The sequence below is a fragment of the Durio zibethinus genome, chromosome 22 (genome assembly GCF_047325235.1).
Source record: "Durio zibethinus cultivar Kanyao isolate XHJ-2024 chromosome 22, ASM4732523v1, whole genome shotgun sequence".
Taxonomy (NCBI): Eukaryota; Viridiplantae; Streptophyta; class Magnoliopsida; order Malvales; family Malvaceae; genus Durio; species Durio zibethinus.
The window spans coordinates 14,145,010-14,164,431 of record NC_143183.1 but is presented as its reverse complement, the minus strand read 5'-3'; the positions used below and the strand labels follow the sequence as shown (position 1 = coordinate 14,164,431).

The 19,422-nt window shown below is 29.2% G+C and overlaps 1 protein-coding gene across 1 annotated transcript; it reads left to right on the top strand.

The window, feature by feature from the left end:
- Positions 1 to 14,722: 14,722 nt before the first annotated feature.
- Positions 14,723 to 18,386, top strand: LOC111307324 (primary amine oxidase 1-like). The gene is made up of 4 exons (XM_022905333.2): positions 14,723 to 15,881; positions 16,002 to 16,115; positions 16,438 to 16,979; positions 17,893 to 18,386. The coding sequence occupies exons 1-4, from the start codon at positions 14,757 to 14,759 to the stop codon at positions 18,044 to 18,046; spliced, it is 1,935 nt and encodes a 644-aa protein (XP_022761068.2). The 5' UTR covers positions 14,723 to 14,756; the 3' UTR covers positions 18,047 to 18,386.
- The last annotated feature ends 1,036 nt before the right edge of the window (positions 18,387 to 19,422 follow it).

Here is a 19,422-nt window from a genome sequence, read left to right as displayed (position 1 = left end):
GCGATCACTTAATACCAAGAGCCCAAGTGCAATCGGCAATGACAAGAGCCGTAGGGCGATCATGTGTTCTTTGCAATACGGAGGAGTGCCGTGTAGTTAATTAACCCCAGGGGGCTATCACCCTAAACCTTGCTAACAAGTCGCACGATTTGTATGTGATGATGAGAAGTCTTTTTTTTTGAAAGACAAGATCTTTACTAAAAGTTGTGTTTGGACATGAAACGAATCCGTAAAGAACAAATGTTCTGCCGTATCTCATTTAAGGTTATAACATATATATTTATATAATGAGAGAATACAAGCATATTTGTTTATAATTAAATGTGCAATTATTGACAACATATTCTAAGACGCCCTCTCAAGCATCGTGTGATCATCAAAGATTGGATTGGCAGCAAGTTGAGTAGCACTCATATTGTCAGAATACATAGAACAAGGTGGTGCAAGAGGAAATCCAACCTCATTCAATATATAAAAAATCCAAAATAAATCTCGAGAAGTTATAGAAGAGCCATATACTTTGCTTCAGTACTAGATTGAGCAACAAAAACTCGCTTTTTAATACACCAAAAAATATGATTGAAACCTAAGAAAACACAATGACCCATTGAACAATGTCTAATATCTGGACAACCAGCCTAATCAGCATCAACTATACTAGATTCAGTGTAGTGCAAGGAAGTAATTGAATACCATAATTGATAGTTCTTTTAAGATATCTCAAGATTCGTTTTATAGCTTGAAGTGAATATCATGAGGCGCATGCATAAATTGATAGACTTGTTGCACAGCATAGATAATGTTAAGTCTAGTAAAGGTAAGATATTGCAAAGGTCCAACAATGGTGCAATATTGTGATGGGTCTAAAAGTAAAGTTCCATCATATAGATAAAGCTTCTTACCAATAGTTATTGGAGTGGAAGTAGGTTTGCAGTTTTTCATACCCAAATGTGAAAGTAGAGACAACACATATTTTGTTTGTGTCAACAACAAATATTTAGGTGTACGATGTGCCTTTATTCTAAGAAAACAATGAAGATCAGTGAGGTCTTTCATTGAAAATTACGAAGAAAGTTGTAAAATGAATGAATGAATAAACTTAATAAAGAGCCAGTGAGAATAATATCATCCACATAAAATAAAAGTAACATCATATCAAATGAGGAATGCCATATGAACCTAGAATGATCTACTTGATTACTTTTGAAACCAAAGGCATGAAGAGCATAACTAAATCTCTGAAACCAAGCTCGTGGAGCTTGATGAAGACCACAAAGAGAGCAATGTAATTTACAAACATGATGATGATTAGGGTCTACAAATCCTGCTGGTTGTGCCATATAAACTTCTTCATGTAACTTGTCATGTAAAAATGTATTTTTAACATCTAATTGCTTGATGGACCATCCTTTACTAACATCAATAGAGAGAACAATTTGAATAGTGGTGGCCTTAACAACAAGGCTAAAGGTGGAGTCAAAATCAATACCTTCTAGTTATGTGAAGCCTTCGGCCATTAATCTTGCTTTATACCACTCAATGTACCATCAGCTTATTTTTTTATTTTATATATCTAACGACAACCAACAACATTTTTAGATGAATTACAAGGCATTAAAAACAAAGTATTCTTTTGCATCAAAGTAGAGTATTTATCATTCATAATTGAAATCCAATTTTCATCTTAACATACTTTTTTGATAGATCTTGGCTCAAGAGATGGATAATTTGTAGCATGTAAAGAGTATGGTACTTTGAGCCTTTGAGTACCATCTCGACTTTATATAACCATAGGATGTATGGTTTTAAACCCAAAAGAAATGAAAAGATCAGATGATGGTTGAGCATAAGGTGCCAACACAGTTGTATCAAGTTCAGAAATAGTTGTATTTGGGATTGAAGTATTTGGTAATGGTTCTGACACAATTATAGTAGGAGGTATGGGTAGAGATATCTCAAAACTAACCTTAAGAGATGTAAAAAAGTTGATGGGGTAAGAAAGAATCCTAGGAGCTGTAGAATCAGAATGTTATGCAAAAAGAAAGTAATTTTCATCAACAACATGTCGTGAGGTATAAACCCAACCATTTGAGGGGTCTAAATAATGATATCCTTTGTAGACTGAACCATACCTTAAGAAAACATAATGAGTGGATTTTAGGGAAAGCTTATATTTTTAATAAGGAACTAAATGAGAATAACAAGTACATCCAAAAACTCTCACATTATTCTAGTTTGGCATAGAGTTAAATAACAAATATAAAAGAGAACAATTACCTAAAACTGATGTAGGAAGTCGATTGATAAGGTAAATAGCTGTAGAAAATGCCTTAAGCCAAAGAGATTATGGTAAAAAAGCTTGAAACAACAAAGTCAGGCCCATTTCCTCAATATGTTTATGTTTTCATTCTATTAAACCACTATGTTCATGGATATGTGGACAAGAAATTCGAAGAGAAATACCATAGTGATCAAGAAGATTTTTAAAATCACTTATTAACAAGTTCATTAGCTCCATCACATTGAAAAAATTTGATCTTGTTGCCAAATTGATTTTTAGTCATAGTCTTAAAATTTTCAAAATAGGTAACACTATTAGAATGACGTTTCAATGGATAAAACCAAGTATAATGACTGAAATCATCCATAAAAATAATATAATAGTGAAAACTAGTAATAATAACAGTGGGTGATAGCCCTCAAATATCACAATAAATTAATTCAAGAACATTAAAAGTTATCTTAGTAGATAAACCAAAAGGCAAACGTTTACTTTTTTCTGTTTGACACAAGTTAAGTTACAAAAGAAAGAATCCTTAGGACAGATAAACTTATTAAATTTTAACTGTGCTGTAATTTTGCTAGCTGGATGTCCAACTCGTCGATGCCAAATTATTCTAGAAACTAAAAAAGAACTGCCAATGAACAAAGCTTATTGGTCACATTTCATCATTCTAACGAATCGCTCCACATCTTTTGCAAGAATCACATAAAGATTGCCTTTAACTCGTCGATCCAAAAGTACCTTTCCCATGCAAAGATCCTTAATACACTACACAAATTTTGACATATATTAACGCTAAAAAAATCATTGGTAAAACCAAAAAATCCATCAATATAGTACAATAAATCCTATATCGATAGTCAAAATATGTATTCTGATGAATATTTAACTGTCGGTATATCTCTTATTGGTATAAACTTATACTGACGATTTTTAAGGTATCGAAATAGCTCACAAAGATATACTTATAGTTCAAGATTGTCAGTAAATATATATATGTTGGTATAGCCTCTGTTGTGTTTTCCACCATTATACCTTTTACCGATGGTTAACACCTACCAGTGTAGACTTGTATGTTTTAATTTTTCTTGCCTATACCGATGGTTAACGTCCGTCAATATAAACTCGTAAATTTTTTTACCTATACTGATGCTTAAAGCCCGTCAGTATAGATTTGTATGTTTTAATTTCTTACCTATACCGATGGCTAGCGCCTATCAGTATAGACTTATATCTTTTAATTTTTCTTGCCTATACTGATGGTTAATGCTTGTCAGTACAGATTTATAATTTTTTTTACCTATATCAACACTTAGCATTCGTTAGTATAAACATGTATTTTTTACTTTTTTACCTATATTGATGGTTAGAAACTATCAGTATAGAATTGTATGCTTTAATTTTTTTATCTATACCGATGGTTAGAGATTGTCAATATAGACTTATATATTTTAATTTGTTTATTATATTTTATTGACAAGTGGTGACTGTTAGTATCGCTTGAAATATTCTAACGATCAAATGCGTTAGTATAAATGTTAAGATATTAGTAAATTTTTAAAAAAATTATATTTTCAAGTATTAATATTAATTTTTTTATAATCATAATATGATATGTTTTCACATAAACAAAAAAAACAAAATAAAGTAAAAGATATTTAATAACATTAAAACTACAAGTAAATTATTTATAATCCACCAACTTAGAATAAGTAAAAAATTAAAGTCATTATACCAAGTCTGATAAATCAAACATTGATAAAACAAATATGCATAAAGAGTTACACCACCTTACCCTAAAAACACAATCATATGTTTGCACCATCAAATACCTAAAGATCTTTTGATCACCTTAAAACTTCAATATAACTCTAAACAAGATAATCTTAAAAAACCTATAAACGAACAAACAATTGCAAAGCACCTCAATAAGAAAAAAAAATACATGTACATATTACAAACTTTTTCCAAAACCAAAATATTTTAATTCATACAAAATATCACAAGTCTTGAAAAAGTCAGCAAGTGTAGTCACATCATATAACTAATAAGTTCAATGAACCTAGCTCACTAACAATATTCAATATACCAATCAAGCATCACAAAACACAATAGCCTTATTTCAATGCATAACATCCAAAACAAAACCAAATCCCCCTACAAACATAATGCTCAGAGTAAATAAATAACTTTCTAAAATAAATGATCCCATCATAGATTTCTACATAGAAGTATTTATATAGCATAAAAAAATCCAATTAGAATTATTGTAAATTATCTTATATATACAAAAGGTAAGAAGGTAATCATCAATTCATATACTAGTAGAAATAATTTTGTAAACATTATATCATTAGTATAATGCATGAATGAACAAGAAATAACCTAATTTGCATGTGTAATCTCCTCATTCTTTTAGTTTAATTCCAAATAATAACTTAATGAAACTAACCTAAGATTATTTTAGTCAACAGAACTATCATTAAATAAATATTTTCACTATAACATTCAAATCTACAACTACAAAACATGCTTACATCATAAAAAAGCCTTTTTAAAGAAAAAAAAAAGCAAGAAAGCTTCTCAAGGGAAAAAAAAAAGGCTTTAAGTCATAGTGTAATTTAATGATTATGACAAAGATGATGGGTAATGTTTCAAGAACACAATTACATGATTTAAAACCTAGATTCAAAATTGATTTTGGCATTCTATCTAAGAAACAATTATCAAGCAAAACATTTCCACATATATATATCATGTGATGACAAGTTTACCATTTTCATTTTGATTAGGTTGATGACTTGAATTTGAAGAACGATAGTTTTCACATGTGATTTCTAGAGTACTACTAGCATTAGGAACCTAAAAATAATTTTAAAAATTTTTTAATAAGGTTCAAGATTCATGAGCAAAATGACAATTTACATATATATAAACTAAAATAGATGTTATATATACCTCTCTATTTACCATATGAGTAATAGTATTCAAAATATCCATATTCTCATTAGAAAATTATCTTTTAAGTACCGATAAGACAATACTTAAAGTTTCTTTCAAGTTTTTAATTTTAGCTTTCAAAATTTGTACTTATTTCTTATGCTGAACCAATTCAGAAGATGAAGGATCATATTGTTTAGATGAAATGATACTGTACCATGCAATGAACATGTCTTTTTCTTTCTAGTCTTTTAACTTTTGAATAAACATCATCTTTCCATGAACTCTCTTCAAAATTCTGAGCATTAGTGTCGTTCAAATCTTTTTTCATGAGTTCCTAAAATTGTAAACAAACATTTTAGTATAAAGAAACTAAATATAAGTAAAAACAAGTAATAACTAAATTAAATACCATAATTTCAGCTGCCTTGTCATTCATAACACTTTCATCTTTACATGTATGAGAAAGAATATACATTTTAGCACGTGATGGTGGAATTCCATTAGCTTATTGTTTTTATAAAGGTACAATATTAATTATTGTAATGACAAAATCGCATATATAAAAAGTAAACTTCACATTCGTTTAACTGAGTGTGATAAGAAAAATTAATATATGTATTAAGGTTTGAATGATCTTCGAGAATGAATTTGTTCCTGTACAATAAAGCTCATCTAATTTTGAGCGGTTTATTTTGTTTGTCTCACTTTATTTCTTTAAACAAATGACAAAAAAAGATATATTATAATAACTTTGTAATTATTATCATAGTGTTAAAACAAAGTAAATAGTATATTTTGTAAACATTTACCTTCGCTTTATTAGTCAAACAATGTGTACCAAGAAACATGAATTGACTTTTATCTACTTGAGAATCATCAACTTTTGCAACCATTTCCTGTGGTACTGTCTTGTGTTCATTATAAAATTTATACTTTAATTCATTCTTCCATTGCCTCCATATAATACCCATGTTTCTTATTACCCAAGACTTAATTTTTTGAAATATTTCTTCATTGACAAGCTCATCAGAATTAGATTTGTGAAATTCAAACTTTGATTACAATTTGAAAGACGTAATTAGAAAGAAAATGTCAATATATATTATATGAATTACTACTATTAACTAGAAACTAAAAGATTATTGTCATGGCATTAGCTAGCAACTAAAACATTATCGTATTGATACCTTTAATGTTTTTCACATTTCCTTCTTCTTATCATCCGACATTTCATGCCAATTTGTATAATTAATTAGTACAAAGCTAGGCATTCTCACCATGCTACCAATGAATCGAGTTAAAGAGCAAGATTCATCACTAAAAATTATAGCATCATCATTGACCTTAACAACAACATGCTCTCTTTTCTTCAAATCCTAAATATTAGCCATACATGTAAGACCTCGAGCTTTTTTATGTTGAACATTTCTTACATAGACAAATTACATATAAAGAAAGCAACTAAAGTCATTAAAAAATGTAATTGTATAACATTATAACACATAAAGAATTGTACTAACAGAATATAGTGTTTTTATACCTGAATTATGTTTAACTTGATCATTTTGATCTTTATTATTTCTAGATTGAAAAATTGGTTCTTGAGATTCTTGTAAAGGCTTATATTGTAAAGCTTCTAGATCTATAAGCACATGTTGTCCTTTAGATTATGCTTGCAATTGAAAACTAGAGGCACGATTTGCCATAGTGATATTCAGTTATCTACGCTTTGCCATCTCAAGTCTAATAATACATAAAATATACTAAGTACAATATATAAAAAAAAAAAACTTGATAATGGCAAACCATATAAAGCCCCAAATACAATTTAATAGATTACATAAATGATGGCACCATATATTTAATTAAAAAAGGCACCATATATATTGTATTTGATTACAAATGCCGCCACCATATTAACAATTATATATTTTTATTATATATATTTAATTGAAAAAGTCAAACAATAAACAATTGTATATAATCTAAACAATTATAAAAACCTTATTATGCTACCAAATGCTTTATTATATATATTTAATTGAAAAAGTCACCATATATATAGTATTTGATTACAAATTTTGACACCTTAAATCACATTTTTATTATAAATAATTAATTAATTTACTTATAAATGTCGATAAATATTTGTCAGTAGATAATAGATTCTATATTCAATCAAAATAGTAGATTTTTCTTCCTCACTTGACTCTTTAAGAAACCATTAACAAAAAAAGAAAAACATTATCCTTGGTGATAGAATGAGAATCAAAGATGTTGTCATAGAACTACATGCAACTAAGGCAATATTGCTTTACATAGGGGTTTGTGAATGGGAAAGAAAATAAAAAAGACATACCTGTTACCATCACAAGATCAGTTTTGGTTGAATAAGTAAGAGAGAAGCAGAAGATAGAAGGAAAGTAGCTCGAAATAAAAACAAGAAAGCTATAGATATGAAATAGGGTTACCAATATAGGGTTATTTGGTTTTGGGTTTTAGGGAAATAGGGAATATTTGAAATAACTCACAATTGCAAAAGGAAAAATTTTGGGTAGATTATAAAAACTGTGTACCAATGAGGGATTTTTCCAAAGATAATAAAGTTTTAAAGTTTGAAAATTTAAACAAGGATTTTAACTACAAAATTAAAAAGATCAAAGACGAGGGAGAATGAGATAAGATAAGCTTCAGGTAAGGTAAAGACTAAAAGGCAAGGTAAGGATGGTGGGAACAAAATTTTCACTACTTTTGTTTTAATAAGTTTGGATTTTTTTTAAAGGTTTTCATGCCCAAGATGTAGGAGCATAAAGACCAATCTTTTTCAAGTTTTTCTTTTAGCATTAATTGGATTTGTTTTGCATGGAACTCTTACATATGTATCATTCTTTTGGAGAGAATATTTTATATAAACTATTACTTTATGAAAAAAATTTTACAAATAACATAGAAAAATATTTATGCCGAAGATGTGGTGGCATTTGGTTCGCGAAATCATAGATTTCGAGAAAAAGTGTAATCTTCGATGAAATGTGATACCCAAGATTTTCTTTCATTTTAGGGCATCTCGTATTTAGATTCACTTGTTTGGTTGGAGAAAATTCACATATATTAAATCCTGAATAATTAGTTAATCTCCTTGGCATATACGATGGCAACTTAAAAAATTTAATTTTTAATTAATGGGGATTATGTTGAATAATCTTTAGAAAATCTTGGCATATGGTTATTCAAGGCGTTTCTGACAAAAAACGCCTTGAATAATCCCCTTAAATTTTTATGAGGGGTTTATTGAAGGTATTTTTGGCTTATTGAAGGTATTTTTGGCCAAAAATACCTTCAATAATCCCTAAAAATTTTTTATAGGGGATTATTGAAGGTGTTTTCTACCAAAAATGCCTTCAATAATCCTTCATTTTTTATGAAAGGATTATTCAAGGCATTTTAGCCTAGAAAACACCTTTAATAATCCTTTACAAACAATTCAATGGGGATATTGAAAGCGTTTCAGACAAAAAATATCTTGAATAATCCTTCTTTAAATTTTAAATGCCTTGAATAATCTTCTTCAATTTTTATGAGGTAATTATTCATGACGTTTTTGCCTGAAAAATGCCTTGAATAATCTTTACAAAAAATTGAATGGGATTATTGATTGCATTTCTAACTAGAAACACTTTGAATGATCATCTTAAATTTTTATGAGTGGATTATTGAAACATTTTTAGTAAAAAATGGCTGAATAATCCCTTCAATTTTTTAAATAGGATTATTGAAGGTATTTTTTGCCAAAAATGCCTTTAATAATTTCCTCCCATTGTTTTTTTGGGATTATTCAAGGTGTTTTTGTGAGAAGACACTTTGAATAATTCCTTAGAAAAATTGAATAGGGTAAGTTAAGGCATTTATTACCAAAAACACTTTGAATAATCTTTTTCAATTTTTATGAAAGGAATATTGAAAGTGTTTTTAGCTAGAAAATATTTTGAATAATCTCTTACAAAATATTGAATAGGGTTATTGAAGATGTTTCTGGCTAAAAACACCTTGAATAATTTGTGAATTATTGAAGGCATTTTTAGAAAAAATTGAATAGGGTTAGTCACGGCTTTTATGGCTAAAAATGCCTTGAATAATCCCTTTCAATTTTTATGAGGGGAATATTGAAGGCATTTTTTATTAGAAAATACCTTGAATAATTTCTTACAAAATATTCAATGGGTTATTGAAGGCGTTTTTGGCTAAAAATACCTTAAATAATTCATAGATTATCAAGGTGTTTTTGGCCAAAAATACCTTTAATAATCCATGAATTATTCATTGAGAGGGGATTATTCAAGGTATTTTCACCTTCAATAATCTCGATGTTTTTTTTTTTTTTTATTTTTGATTATTCAAAACATTTTTGCCTTGAAAACACCTTGAATATTCCCTTACAAAAAATTGAACGTGTTTTTTTTTCTAGCAAAATGTCTTGTAATCATTTTTAAAATTCATTTTCCTTTCTTAAGTTTTGGAATCCCAAACTGTTAAAACAATGAATGATAAATATTATTTTATGAAAAAACCTTTACAAATAACATAGAAAAACATTTATATGAATATAAATACTACTATGTAGATTATTTATAATTTGACTTTTGATCTAGAATGATTTTAAAATTTTATGAAACCATATTAAAACTGAAATATTAATTGAAACCAAATTAATATAATATTTAATTAAAAAATTTTTGTCTAATATTTAATTATAAATTTATTAATTAATATAATGCTTACAAATTTATTTAAAACTTATTATCATTTAAAATTAATTAAGTTACAAATTTTATTTATTAATAATTATAGTTTTTATCCAATTATAGTTTTTGAAAATTTTTATTTAAGGTAAATATTATGAATTAATATTTTTTTAAAAAAATTAAGAATAAATATTTTTTTGAGCTTACACTAACGGTTATTATAATTGTCAATATATAACATATTTATACTGATGAATATTTATATACCGTTAAAAAAAGTTTACCTATACTGATAGTTATATAAAGTGTTGGTATAAGCACTGTCTATATTGATAGTAACAAATATTTGTCAATATAGATACTTTTTACTTACATAATTTGACCGTCAATATAAATAAGTATCAGTATATAGCATACTTATACTGACGGATAGTTATATACCGTTAGAAAAAATTTATCTATATCAATGGTTCTATAAAGTGTTGGTAAAGATATGGTATATTCTGATGATATTAAAAAGCATTAGCATAAATCTTTTTTACTAATGCAATTTAACCGTGAGTATAATCAAACATCAGTATATAAAAAATTTCTTGTAGTGATAACAAAACTCCAAGAAAAAGAATAAAAATCATAGCTATTGTCTCTAGTTAGCTTAGCAATAGATAATAAATTTTCCTTTAATGCTTGAACAAATATAATATTTTTCAATGCTATTTTGTAAAACCAAGAAATCTAGTAGAATCACCAACACAAGTGATGTTTAAAGAGTTACCATCACCAATAAAAACATTTTTATTACAGTGTAAGGAGTGGACTGATGTACCAACGATGGATTGGAAATCATGTGACTTGTAGCACCTGAATCTGCCAGCCAATAGGCATTATTGTCATTATCCATTGAAGCATTAAGTAGAGTATCATTTGAAGTAGTAGTAGAAAGATGAAGATTAACAAAAGAATTACTCAGACTATGATTAAATTTATTGTAACGGTATTGACATGTTACAATAGTATAGTTGAATTGGTGACAAATTTAACATTTTATGGCACGGTTTGTATGTTGAGAATGTGAAAAGTTCCTGCTATCTTGGTTATTTAATTGTACATCTCATTGAGGCATATGATTTGTGTGATGAAAAAATCGAGAATCACGATGATCATACTTTTGATCAATCTATCTAGTGCACTTTAAATCACAGTGAGGATTATTGAAATGCTGACCTCGACTGTTTGGATGAGTAACCATGGTTGTCTCATGGGAACTAACAATGGCATTCATAGGTTGTGATGACAATACCTGCATTCTTTTCGAACACTGGTCATGAACTACAAACCGTGCTTTCAAATCATTAAGGGAAATGGGATTCTCTCTATTTTTAATAGCAAAGACAATTGGTTGATTTTCAATGGTATTTGGCAGTCTATTTAAAGTATGGGTGACCGATTCTAAATTAGAGATAGGATGATTTATGGCTACTAAATTATTAGAAATAAATTTGATCTTGGCAAGATATTCTTTAATAGACATAGTTTTTTTACTTAAACTCTGCAACTCATTATGTAACTGATCTAACTTTACTTGACATTGTTGATGAAAAATAATTTCTAAAGTTATCCAAATTTGGTGAGAAGATGACAAACTCAGGACCTATACTTGTGCAATTGGTGATAATGTTGCCTTCAGACAAGAAAGAACAAATTGATCCTTCTTCATCCACTTTATATATGTAGAACTGGATGTGGTTTCATTATCTTTGGTTATTATTTTAGGAAGAGATACAATGGTGCCATCAACATGCCCCATTAAATCACAATATAATAAAAAAGGTGTTACTTGATCATGCCAAAGTAAATAATTTTTTGAGTTCAACTTAATAGAATAAGGCTAGAAATATTAGGGAATGAAAAGGACGATACGAAAGAAGATTGGTTGTTGGAAGCCATTAAAAGGTTTAAGACATAATGTATTATAAAAAAAGTTGTTGAAGTATAATATAGAAAATAATTGTTTTTAAATTTAAGAAGAAAATAAATATTTGGATTAGAATTGAAGATGAAGAAAGAGCGAAGACCATTGCTCTGATACCATGAAACAAATCTGTAAAAAAAAAATGTTCTACTATATCCCATTTAAGGTTATGGCATGAATATTTATATCATAAGAGAGTACAAGCATATTTACACATAACTAAATGTACAACTATTGACAACATATCCTAATAGGACAATTGCATGATTTACATGATGGTGAAAAGTTGTACATTTGAAAGGCATGATAATAACTCAAATTTCTTACAAGTTAAATCATTCTATTGTAAATCCAATGTATAACCATAAATAAGATACCAAAAGCATTTGGCCATCTAATTTCAACATAAGATGCCCATACATGTGAAATGGTTTCGTTTAAAGAGTATACTGCAATTATATAATTTTTTAAGATTTTTAAGATTAAGTGATTTAATAACAGCTAAGCCAAGATTTCTTTGTGCATGGTATTAGTGGGAGTTTTATCATAACATACATGTTATACTATACATGCTATTTCAACCAATGTTAGGAGAGTGACTAAATGAATACCTACTTGTCACTTTATGGACCTTTTAGATTTTAAATCTATATTGTATCCCGTGACTTAGAACTATATCATGAAATGAAGGCTTGATGTTGTTACTTTAGCATGTATCTCATAGTCATGATTGATTTGGACTATCGAAGCATGATTAAGAAAGTAATTAAGTTTAAGCGAATTGGTATAAGTGGCTAAGAAAAAACTAATTGATTCCATATTTATGTTTTGTGATTCATTTCCAGAATAGTTATGTCAAACTAACCGTTTGATATAACTGTGGGTATAAGTACATTGGATGATATCTATGAGTACAAGTACATTGGATGAGATATCAAATATAACTCTATTATATATTATATATGAAGGATCAAAGGTATTTGATTTTAATGCAGATAATTAGTTTAGGGTGCAAGATGAGGTATATAAAGAGTAGGGTTGAGTTAAAAAAAAAAAAGAGTAGGATTGAGAAAAAAATTGAGAAAATCGAAAATTAATTTGAAACCATAATGTTTGGTTTGATATTAAATGTATATATTAGATTCAAAAAGGATTTCAGATCAAGAAGTGAAAAAAAAAATCTAACCAAATTATATATTTTTATTAACTTATATATTTTAAATTTTTATAAAATAAAAATAATTATTTTATACCTAAATCTATTTTAATATGTTAAAAATATATTAGAATAATATAAAAAATTAAAATTTAAAAATTGATGAACTGAACCAAATTGATAAAATTTGATTCGGATCAAATCAGATTGTATAAAAGTCTGATTCGGATTGGATTTTTAAAATTCATAATTTTATACATTATTTACAAAAATCAAATCGAATCCCATCCGATTCAAACTATTATCATCTTTAATAAATACTAATTTTATATTAATTTCATGGTGACTTGATATAACACTCTTGAGTTTGTTCTTTCTCATCTTGTCAAATACTCCATTCTTGTATGAAAAGTAGTTTTAACTAAAAGCTCTTTGAAAGAAAGCATACATTGATGTCTAATGTATCTAAGTAAGAGATGTTGAAAAATGGATCAGGTCAAGTGGACCCAAACTTATTAATACATTCAAATATGCATTATCTAATTTCTAAAATGAATTAAGTTAAAATTCTCTTCTTAATAAAATTTTACTTAGAAACCTATTGTCCTTTGTCAATGAGATTGAGATAAGTGTTATATAAATAGGCAAATATATTTGTAAAAATTAATAAGAAATAAGAAATATTAATCCTCATTACTTCAATGAAAAATTTTCTCTCAAATTCTTTCTTTTTCTAGTTCTTAAATATTTACCAAAAAGTTTAGGATTTTAAGTGTGAAAATTTCTAAACAACTCTAGTAGCTGTTTTATAGACGATAAAGATAAAAAAGAAAAAAAAAATTTGTTGAACGAGTAGAATAAGAAGTTTTGTCTGAAAATTCGAGAAACAAGCATTGGTAAGTTGATGTTTAAATTTCAGATTAGCATTAATATTGACATGGTAAAAAATAAAAATCGACGGGAGAAGGCTGAATTAATGAGATAACAAATAAAGGAAAACCAAAAGAAAATGGAGGATGATAACACATAAGACAACCTACCTAACTGGCATGGGACCCAAAGCCACTTGGCAAACTTTTTGTCCACATAAGCATTCCATAACGATTTTTGTTCCATAGTTCACGCTAGGTCAACGGTATCATATTTTTGTAGTGTTTAGGATTGAAATAAAAATTTTTCAGAAAACACGCAAACATTTAAAATTAAAAAAATATATAATTATCCCTTCCTTTAGCAACTTCATTATCTTTTCCACTATTATCTTGATGAGCAACTTCTAGAACTTATAAAGCATGTGTTTCACTCTCCTAGATATACATATATATAGTTATAAAAAAGACAGCATGTTGAAGTCTTCAAGGATGTCATATCCCCCTGTTTTCACATCTAAAAGCAAAGCAAGTCAATTATTAATTCTTGCTTTTGGTGCAAGTAAGGGACCTAGAAAAATTTCAGCAATGCGCAAGGTCCGCTTAGAAAGGAAGATTTAATAAAGCATTAAAAACTATTTAATGCCTTTAAAATATTATATACAATGTTCATCTTGCAAGGGACGTGATCGACATAATAAATATTAATAAACATATAAACAGTGAGTTGTCTTAAAGCATAACAACCTGCTGGTCAACTTTTTTGTTTGGACATAACAAATTGGAATCCATGACTATTCCAATGTTTGTTCTAGCTTTTCTGCTACAATGTTGCATAAATCTTAGCCTTTATCATCCCTTAGATCCTCTCACCCCAGCTGAAATCAACCAGGTAAAGCTTATAGTTGGTAAGTCTAAGCTTGGTTCTCTTCCTAACCTGACATTTCACTTCGTGGATCTCGAAGAACCAGATAAAAAAGATGTTCTTAATTGGTTACATTCAAACAAGCAAAACAGGAATGCTCTTTCTCGACAAGCCAAGGTGGTTGTTCGAGCGGGAGGTGAGACTCGGGAACTTGTTGTAAACCTGGTCTCTGGTTCAATCAAATCGAACCATGTCTACTCTGGTCATGGTTATCCTCCTTTCACTTTTAATGAGTTTTTCCAGGCTAGCAAATTGCCTCTGCAATACTCCAAGTTCAAGAATTCAATTCTGAAAAGGGGTTTAAATTTGTCCGAAGTTTCTTGTGTACCTCTCACTGTTGGTTGGTATGGGGAAAAGGTCACAAAACGAGCTCTTAGAGTTACATGTTACTACAGAGGAGGGTCGGTTAATGTCTACGCAAGGCCCATTGAAGGAATTAGTATTTTTGTTGATGTTGATTCAATGCAAATCACAATGTACATTGATAGATTCAGAGTCCCTTTGCCTAAAGCAGAAGGAACTGATTTTCGATCAAACCAGAAGGCTTATTTTGTCACCTGTAACCTGACAGAAAAAGGGTTCAAAATGGAAGGAAACAAAGTCAACTGGGGTAACTGGAAATTCCACGTCGGATTTGATGCTCGGACAGGAATTGTAGTATCAACAGCTTCTATTTTCGACGGAAAAACAAAAAAGTTCCGCCAGGTTCTATACAGAGGTCATGTGTCTGAAACCTTTGTCCCATATATGGATCCTGAAAGTGAATGGTATTTCAGGACTTTCATGGATATTGGAGAATTCGGGTTCGGACGATCTGCCAGCAGTCTCCAGCCATTGATTGATTGTCCAGAGAATGCCATGTATTTAGACGGGTATTGGGCAGGGGCAGATGGAGAGGCACAGAAAATGCAAAGGGTTATCTGTATATTTGAAAGGTATTCTGGTGATATTGCCTGGAGACATGCTGAAATCAATAATCCTGGAAAAGTGGTAAGGTAGTCTACCGGTGTTAATAAGGTTACAAATGGATTTTTACTACTGATTTTGGGATTAATCGGTATCTTTTTTTGGGTTAATTATGTTTTGAATTCACTTGTCATTTTCTGGTAGATAAGGAGTGGGCAGGCGGAAAAAAGTTTGGTTGTTAGAATGGTGGCTACCGTGGGAAATTATGATTACGTACTGGACTGGGAGTTCAAGAAAAGTGGCACCATTAAAGTTGGGGTAAGAATTCAACCCTTGTGCGTGATTAATGCTTTTAACTGCTCTTGTGCGTGATTAACGCTTTTAACAGCTTTAAATGTTTATTGCTTTGTAATTCCACTTAACTGTAGTTAAAATTTTATTTTAAAAGAGTTTGTATTTGATATATTATTAATAAATCTGATGATATTAACGTATTAATAAAAAGAAAGTACTTATCTGGAGCAGATTTATTCCTCATCCATCAACTTTTTAACCTAACTTTATTTGGCCAATAAGAGTTGCACACAATTAATCATATATATATATATATATATATATATATATGGGTTTTGCTTCTCAGGTGGATTTAACCGGAATTCTTTTGATCAAAGGCAGTCCTTACACAAATAACGACCAGATAACGGCGAACGTTTATGGCACGTTAGTAGCGGACAACACCGTCGCCGTTAATCACGACCATTTCCTCACATATTACCTGGATCTTGACGTTGATGGTAACCGCAACTCCTTTGTCAAGGCCAAACTACAAACGGCAAGAGTAACGGACTTTAATGCTTCACCCAGAAAAAGTTACTGGAAGGTCGTTAAGGAAACCGCCAAAAAGGAAGCAGATGCCCGTATCCGGCTTGGCTTAGAGCCGGCTGACTTGTTGATTGTGAATCCAAATGAGAAAACAAAGCTGGGAAACGAAGTGGGTTACCGGTTAATACCTGGACAGCCGGTGATTTCTCTATTGGCAGATGACGATTATCCTCAAATAAGGGCAGCTTATACCAAATACCAAGTTTGGGTGACTGCCTATAATAAGTCAGAGAGATGGGCTGGTGGGTTTTATGCTGATAGAAGCCATGGAGATGATGGCTTAGCCGTATGGAGCAAGAGGTAACACATTTTTACGATTTGAGAAATGATTTCTTTGGACATGTTCTTTTTTAAAGAATCAATTAGTTTATGGAAGTCTCCCATTAAATTTATCTATAAATGATATTAATCTAAAAAATTATATTGATGTAGTGCAGAGGTTTAGGCTATACTGTGTTTTTGGAATAAATTTGAGGTGAAAAAGGGTATTTTATGTATTGAATTCAAACTTAATGATTTAACTTAGAGTTTTTTACCTTCAAATATGTAGAGTTATTTTAGTCAAGCTTAATTTAATGTTGGTTTTATTTGTTTTATTTTGGATTTTTATTCATAGGTTTATAGATGAATTATATATATTGATTTTATAAAGTGGCTGGAAAAAATGAAATGACTTTTTCTTTTAAATATAATGAAATTAAAGTTAGGGATTGAGGGGGGAGTTTTTTACGTGAGGATATGTAGAGTTATTTTTCCCCAAATCATAATTTAATATTAAATTTATTTATTTATTTAATTTTGGATTTTGCTTCATAGGTTTATAGTTGAGTTATATATATTGATTTTATAAAGTGGTTTGATAAAATGTAATGTAATGAAATTTTCTTTTATGTCTATATTTTTAAAGATATTGAAATTATTTTTTTATGATGGTAAAGCGTTTTCAAGCGATATATGTAATAACACAAAGATATGTATATATATATTTTAAATTGCTTTGCTCATTTAAAAACTTACATCTAAATTATTTAGGTGAAGTGAAGTGCGGGTCTTTGTTCTTGTATAAAAAGGCTTCCATGGGATCTTTTGGCTGACGGGTGTTTGCTTAGCAATCAAGGATCCCATTTAGTCTTTTTTTTTTTTTTTGGAGAAACAAGGTTAAAACATGTTTGTAACATGGGCATTTCTCAATATATATGGTATGTTCTCGCAGGAACAGAATGATTGAAAACAAAGATATCGTTCTATGGTATACCGTAGGCTTCCATCACATTCCATATCAGGAAGATTTCCCAGTGATGCCAACCTTTCACGGTGGTTTTGAGCTCCGGCCTGCAAACTTTTTCGAAAGCAACCCATTGCTTTAACATGACTGTTCTGTAACAGGTCACGTAAAATATAATTAAGATTAAAAAAATAACTTAACCACAGAATAATTCTTTTACCTCCAGAGATTTCCTGCATGTGACGTATTTTTTACTTAAACAAAATAAAGTTGAGTATATATATATAATGTGTTCCCTATTTGTCCATGTACATTGCTTCTGTCGTTGATTTGTCTTTGAAGAAATCTTTTGGAGGCCTTTTCTTTCTTTGATCAGATGCATAGGACAAATTCTTTATGTTGTGGTTGGGGAATTTCTGTCAATATTCTTACTGTTGTTGTACTGGATTTTCTAGTTACTGTTGTTGTTTTGTTGTTTCTGATTTATCTGGTGTTCTTAATTTTTTTTTTTCCAGATTGTTGTTTTTTTTTTCTTGGCTGTTAGCTGCTTCTCTGACTGTGCTTGTTCTTTTAGATCAATAAAGTCCGGTTAGTTTGACACAAAAAATTTACGATTCATTAAAAAAAAAAGAAATTATATAAACTAAGGAAAATGACATAAAATTAACAGTTCATAAAAAAAATAGAAATTATATAAACTGAGCAAAATGACATAGTTTGACATGGTTCCGGTTGGCTTTGTTCTTACTATTATTTTTTTCCAGATTTTATTCTTTGGCTGTTAGCAGCCTTCTCTGACCGTGCTTGTTCTTTTAGATCAACAAAGTATGATTAGTTTGACTCAAAAAAATTAACAGTTCATAAAAAAAAAAAAAAGAGAGAAATTGTATAAATAAGGAAAATGACATAGTTTGACATGGTTCCGGTTGGTCTTGTTCTTTTGTTTTTTTATTCTTTGGCTGTTAGCTGCCTTCTCTGACTGTGCTTGTTCTTTTGGATCAATAAAGTAAGATTAGTTTGACTAAAAAAATTAGCAGTTCATAAAAAGAAAAAAAGAGAAATTATATAAACGGAAAATGACATAGTTTAACATGGTTTCGGTTGGTCTTATGTTTCTAAATCCTTATGTAAAACCAGGGGCTTATCATAATTTTAAGGTCAAATTATGTCCAAGGTTTTTGTATTTTGTGAAAATTTCATATTTAGTTATTGTATTATAATTTATATAAATTCAGTTATTATATAATTTTGATATGATAATTATAATCTAATCATTAATTTTGTTAATTTTTTGTCATTAAAAATGTTAATGTAATCATGACTTGATGATGTCGTATTAACATTGCCAACATAGCGTTGATTTGCTGATGTGATGTGATAATTAAAATGGATGAAATAATTTGTTAAATTAATCAAATGGTCTATATGTTCATACGAAATTTAAAATTTAATCCTTCTAATACAAAAATATTAAAATTTAAAAATTATCACATTATTTTATTATAGTATATGTCACAA